Source organism: Lissotriton helveticus, chromosome 1_1 (genome assembly GCF_964261635.1).
Source record: "Lissotriton helveticus chromosome 1_1, aLisHel1.1, whole genome shotgun sequence".
Classification (NCBI taxonomy): domain Eukaryota; kingdom Metazoa; phylum Chordata; class Amphibia; order Caudata; family Salamandridae; genus Lissotriton; species Lissotriton helveticus.
In genome coordinates, this window is record NC_136057.1 from 1,924,787,387 (window position 1) to 1,924,794,243 (window position 6,857).

The following is a 6,857-nucleotide window of genomic DNA, read 5'->3' on the forward strand; positions in this document are numbered from 1 at the left end:
GGGTATGCGTTGCACCCGATGGTATTTAATAAGCGTACTTGTATGCAATTTCTGGTTGATTTCCCTTTTTGATAACTATAATAACTATCTTATGTTCTGCTCCTTGGTCCGGTTGGTGGTTGACTGTGCTATGTCTTCGTGGATCAGTGCATATATCCTGGATACTTCTTCATCTGCGAACGCGAAGGTGTCTGCTCTAGCATCAGTGGACTTAGTAATTTCCTCGTATGCGACTAATTTAGGTTGGAAGCACATTGTTTCAGTTATATTTGGACGTCTAACGGACGGAAGACGCCACCCGTGGAGCACCCAAAAAATTTGAATGAACTCAATAAAACTCAATAAAATAGTACCCAATGAACGCACAGTCTCTTCACCTGCAAAAAGACATTTTTGTTTCACAATAAGAGGAAGCCATTTTGGAGGGAAGTTACGCTCTAGTACATGTGGCTTTAGTCCTTACAGGAAGTGATCCTTTCTTCAAAATACCATCAGCACAAACAAAGCGACCATTTTAAAGTCCTCAACTTTCTAGTGTTTCTTTAGACCTGGTTCGCGGGTTTTCTTCCAATTAATGACCAGATATAAACACATTCGCGTAGCAGCATGGAGGTATTTACAGGCGAGGGCATAGCCACTATTTTTGCAAAGTGACACCCCCTGCACCCTTTCTGAAATCGGTATTTACCGAATCTGTAAATACCGATTCGGTAATGCCCATTGGTTCCTATGGGCTTCAATGCCCATAGGAATCAATGGGCATTACCGAATCGGTATTTACAGAATCGGTAAATACCGAATCTTAACGATTCGGTATTTACCGTGTCTGTATTACCTACATCCCCCCCCCCCCCTCTATTTTACCACTTCTTAAATACCGAATCAGTATGATTCGGTATTTAAGAAGTGGTAAAATAGATTTACCTACATCTGGCCCTTAGTGCTTCCCATGACATTTCATGGATCACTAATTCACCTTTTTCTAACCACTAAAAAACGAAAAACTATTTTCTTTTTGTAGGGTAGAATCTTATTGTTTATAAAAAATATAACAACAAGGCCCTCAGAACCGCTCATCAGAACACTCCTGGACATGTCAAAGATTCAGAAGGACTGGCCTGCTGTCTAAAGAAGGAAGACTGGACCTGCTTGCCTAGAACCTAGGCTCCCCAGAAGTGGCTCCAAGGATTAGTGGACTGACTTCCTGTCTGAGCTACAGGAACACTACAAGCGTCCAGATGCTTTCCTGCAACTGCCCAGATGACCAGCACCAACTGGACCTTCCTGATTCCTGCTGCTGGCCTCTACTGGAGTAGTGAGCTCTAATCCCAAAGAGGTGCTCCCAGGTCCTGTACCCTTGGGTGGCATCAGATGGAACTCTTCCAGGACTCCTTGAGAAAATCCAGACGTTTTGGGCTCTTGGCGACTGCGAACAGACTCTTTGTGGCGAACAGAAACCATCTGCTATGCCCAGCGATGTCAATCTCCAGCAATAACTGCTCTTTGCATCAGCAGTGACAGTCCACGTTGAGTGAAAAGCTCCAGCAACGACCTACAATTCACGCCAGAACATCAGCCGTCTGCAACGCCTGACCTGCTTGTCACACCGACGATGGCCTCCTCCTGGCCCCTGGTAACGCAAAAAAGCACCTGCAACTCCTCATGTCAACCTGGGCTTGAGAAGGGAAACTCTTCAGCGGAATGAACCTGGTCCATGTATCTGAACTTGTGACTTTTCTCCAGTGTCGGACGACCACATAACCAAGTCTGGCCCTTTATGGGTTTTTGTGCTATTTTACTTAGAACTTTAGAAATTCATAACTCCTGTTCTACTTATTTGATTTTTTCGTATTGGTACCATTTTATTTAATAAATTGTACTTTATCTTTCTAAAGTGGGTTATGATTTTTCTAGTGTTATATTTTCACTTCATTATTGTTTGAGGACTGCATAAAAACTTGACACTTAAGCCTAGCTGCTTTGGTGCAAAGCCACCAGAGCGTTAAGCACAGGTTTATTTAGTTATTGTTGTTGTTCACCCTGACAAGGATTGTGCTTATTATTTGAGTGGAGCTTCAACCCCTCTCAACTACCAATCCCATTTCTAAGAACTTTCATTCACTCAGCTATTGCCAGTTAGGATATTGTACCTTGTACAAGTGATATTCTTTTTAATTGCCTCAATGTCTGAGTTTTTACACCAGGCCATCAGTCGCACTGTGTGTTCAGTGTAGTTCAGTTTACTAAGAGGGCCATTCTTCAGAACAACTGCTTTAATGTCCTCAATTTTGTAAGAAGGTGCACAGAGTTATTAATGCAGAACTCAATATTGTTTTTTCTTCTAACAGACAACATATTGTTTTGAAAATCATTCCATAGGTCCTCTCCTTTTATCTTTTCATCCTTCTACTTTTAACTTTAATAAACAGACCAGACGAAAATGATCATTTTGAAATGATTTTCTCCCTCGTACCTATGAGATGCATGAACATCTTAAGCACTAAAATATTTATAGCCTACAGGGGATTTTTGTTTTTTTTCATTTAGTATCCTTTAAATCATATTTGACAAGTGTTTACCTCTTATTTTTCCTTGCTTTTTGAATCACTGGGCATGGAATACCACTGGTTGCGTCTGTACAATGGTGCCTTGCAATAAAACTCCCCATTAACAGTAGAACACTTGTCAGATGCACCAACAAATACTCCTTAATACCACCGTCCATTTCTAATAAGGACCAATCATTCTCTATTCCTGGAGGTAAATACAGATTGAGCAATAAAATCTTGCTCTCTTACTTCATATCCATCTTTAAATTCTCAATGACTTATTTAAGATATTGTTTTGTTTCACTAGCAATGGTTCTGAAGCTGCGCCTGACTTGTATTTGGGATGCTTTGCAGTGATATGATTAATCCTCGGTGTAGTGTGCGTAGTGCACTTTGCGCGATATGCGTAGCACTACGCGAACCGCATAGTGCGCTGTTCGCGATGATTGCACAGTGCTGGATGCTTGTCCGCACTGTGCAATCAATGAAAACGGCATCTTGCACAGTGCGAGCTGTCGTTTTCTGCCGCTCGAGTAGATTTTTACTCGAGCGGCAGATTTCTCAACGCAGACTTGTAGTTTCTCATCGCGAGCGGTCGCGGTCCAGTGGCAATTACATATTTACACATTATAATGCTTCAAAGGAGTCTGTGCTGCAGGGGGACATCTAAGCTGGTGCATAGCTGTAAACCATTAAGAAGAAAAAACTAGGGCTTCGGCAACGTTTTTTTTTTGTTTTGTTTTCAAACAAAATGAACACAAGCTTTGCAAACTACATAGCTTGTGAATTTTAAAAGATCAGGACATGGTTAGCACACATTTGCGCTTGCAGGAAATCATCTGTGATGTCATGATGGGTGGGGTGCCACCATTTGCCGCCGCCCCATCAGAAGCCCAACCCCTGGCATACACCTTAAGTCATTTCTTTCCCTCTGCCAGTTATAGTGACCCATCCCTCTTCTAAGGCCCCCGTGTGTGAGCCCTTGCGTCTTTTCTGAGTGTATCGTAGAGCTCCAGCATCCCAAGCTAAGACCCCATTTCACCTGTCCCCTGTCAAATCCACAGTCAAGCCTTAGTGGACACAACTGTTTTTCAGCCACAGGATGTTCAGCCCTTCACAGGTGAATCATCTTGTGGTGCGAAGTAAGCCCAATTTCGCTGAAGGGCAGATGGTGAATCTTAACTTCAGTTAAGTCATAAAACTTGCCCTTGTTTCCTAAAAAAGTTTTCCTAAAGGTACCTTAATTTGGGGTTGAAAGTTAAGCTATTTCCGGCCTCTACTACAAACTATAATGAAATATGTGTGTTGTGGACGCACTACACATAGATAGCTCATTTAACACCTTCAATTTGGCTATTTCGATCCCTACCTCTTTTGCAGAGTCACTCCTGTTGACAAATCTCCCAATATCTCTATAGATCATTGCTTCTTTGATGCGAAAGTGTGAAGTTATTCAGATGAGCTATTTTCCTTTAGTGAAATACAGATGGATTACTAAGGTTGGCTATTAATATCTCATTTTATCGTGTGCTCCATATTCACTTGCCTTGCTAATTGTGTACTCTGTGTAACGCTCTAGATTGACAAGAAGATCCTGGATGACATGACTCGCAATCCGAAGTACCCTTACAAAGACACCGTTGAAAGCCTACTGAAGTTCATCAGGAACATGGGCGCTCACTACCAGGAGAAAAAAGAAAAGTAAGCAATGAGCGAGTGTTTGTGATAAACTCACCCAACAATTTGTGTTGTTTGATGCATGGAATTTGCTTTGATTGTGTATTTCTATGATTATCAGTACAACTGGAGGTGTGAAGTCAGGAGATGGCTTGAATACACTTTTTCTCCAGCAGTTCAAATTAAGATTTGTTTCATGGTGTCTAGTCATAAGAATTTTCTATGTGGGCACCATCATGGACTCGTGGTGCACAAATACTATTGCTCCTGTCCTAATCCGAAATGTGCTTGTTTAGCAAAGGGCAGCAGTACATGCTTCTTGCAATGAGCACATCACGTACGTACAGTGTGTTTAGACATGTCTTAATACAGCTCAGTAGAACAAAAAACTATGAAAACGGGCCTTCAAATTCTACTCTTTTGACCCACCCTATATGTTTTTAAGACATGGAGGTAAAACTCTAAACAGTGATCCTCAAACCGAAAAAGCATGGATTGGAGACCTCAATGCACCATCCAGATTTAGCAAATGATACGATACACATAAGCTTCTGAACACTGTATGTGAATGTGTCAAGCTCATATGTTAAAATCCATTGGTTATGAAGTAAAACGTAAGCTAAAGAAGTGCACAGAGAGATGATGAGGAGCAGAGACAAATGGATGCAGAACGGTAAAATCTTTCGCTCATTACAGCGCATTGCAACTCAGATTCCAAGTACACAAATTAGCACTTGCAGTTGTTCTGAAGGGTTTTTACAGAACCTCAAATGGAATGTGCAGAGGTCATTCCTTAAACTTAATTCACTTTATTTGTTGTTTATGCTCTACCTATGGACATTCAGTTTAATAAAAAGTTTTACGCTAGTGGGTGATGTTTTATAAATGTTGATACATTAATATTCTTTCAGCAAAATATAAAATGGGATAATATTTCGGCTTGTAGAATATGCTATTAGAAGTTAACAGGGACCCTGTAGCGAAACGGGATCCTTTTAGGGTATCTCTGCTCATGACATACCCATTTAAGACTTATCACCACTTACAGATTGGATCTTAGGGTAATCAAATGCCATGAGCTAAGGCAAAGGGATTTTAGTACCTAAGGGCCTGACTCACATAGTTAACTAACCCTTTTGATAAAGTTTACTGTATGGAGTAAGTTTACTACTTTCTGTATTCACAAACTTCGAGTGTAAACTTACTACATAAGCTTATGCTGCATGTCTCTACCCCACACATGTAAGCAATTGGCTTACTCGTGTGGGTGGGTGACTTCCCTCCCTACAAATCTCCCAAATGCCTTTTACCCCTCCCTTATCACATCCCCTTTTGTAGTAAATCTGACGGCTTTCCCACCCACTCCCTCCAGTCCCACCCACATTGCCTACTAACATGTATACTTATGTGTGCTGAGTTGCCTGCTTTGACTGCAGAGTCTCTGTATACGCATTGCAGAGTATTCAAATCTGCACATAGTTTGTGAATTGCAATTTGTAGTTTGGTTGTAGTACTACAAAACATACTGCCAAGTTCAGTTGGTGAATCAGGCCTTAAGTCTTCAAGAGTCATCTGCACATGTTCCCAACATTCATCTAATATTCATCAATGTTCTCCTTTGTTTAGCTTGTTCATCTCTCATTCATGTATGCAAGCTGTCATACAGTTTGTGCTCTTTATTTAGGGTTTTGAGAATTTCTTTGTCGCTGTTCATCACAGTCCCTCTCTCCCCTTTCAGCATAAAGGAGATCATCAAAGACCCTGGCGAATACTTCCTGAATTTCTTTCCGGATCTGACCCTGTACATCTATGAAACCATACGAGTCTTGGAAGACAAGAAAAGTTTGCTGGACTCCTATGGGATTTCTCTGCCGACATGAGGAACACCAGAAGAACATAGACTATTAGTAACTAACAACATGATATGAAAAGCTTCTTTCAAAATGTAGGTGTTAATTACTCCTGGTTACTTATAGGTAAATCAGGAGTAAACCACACATACTCACAAAAAATCTTCCTTAATCTTCCCCTGATGAGCCTGCAGTCCAGTATGTGATTTTTTGTGTACCGGAATGCTAAACAGCATAGAAGTCTAGCTTGTGCCTTGATTATCAGAGAGTCAAATAATATATTGTCACCTAAAGAATCTGGCTCACTAAACTGTCTGCCTGCTGATGCTATTAATTGTACATTTAGTGGCGAAAATAGTAAACACTCACTCCAGAGGCCCACCAGATCAACACACTAATGTTTTCGGGTACCATCTTTTTATGAGAGTTTAAAGGGAATTTTTGGTGGGAGGGGATTCTGGCCATTTTGATTACTAGTCATTTTTATCTGGGGTGTTGGTTCAGTTGGTTTAGTGAAAGCAAAAATTTACTACTGCTCCCTGACTGCATTAGATTGTCATATGAAAGCCCAGGGCCGAAAATGAGTTGCCCTGGCCACATGGAGCGAATAAGACAGCTTTAGGTGGAGGTGGAATTTGCCTATTTTGTTAATGAGGAAAGTGTGTGTGGGGGTGTGTTCTGTGTGTATAGATATCACTGCACCTATATGTGCATTCTAGTGTGTGTGAGAAATAAAGGAAGAAATGGCTTTCACCCCCTTTGCTGTGTCTGCTCTGTGTGG

The 6,857-nt window shown here is 41.2% G+C and overlaps 1 protein-coding gene across 2 annotated transcripts in view; it reads left to right on the forward strand.

The window, feature by feature from the left end:
* LOC144755000 (2-5A-dependent ribonuclease-like) overlaps positions 1–6,438 on the forward strand; it is a 300,991-nt gene extending 294,553 nt beyond the window's left edge. The window contains exons 6-7 of one of the 2 annotated variants that reach the window (XM_078643409.1): positions 4,129–4,250; positions 5,965–6,437. In XM_078643409.1, the coding sequence (XP_078499535.1) occupies positions 4,129–4,250; positions 5,965–6,106 (264 nt within the window). In that variant the 3' untranslated portion in view covers positions 6,107–6,437. Of the gene's footprint in view, positions 1–4,128; positions 4,251–5,964 lie in introns of both variants that reach the window. The other variant, XM_078643400.1, reaches the window with a different exon arrangement.
* The last annotated feature ends 419 nt before the right edge of the window (positions 6,439–6,857 follow it).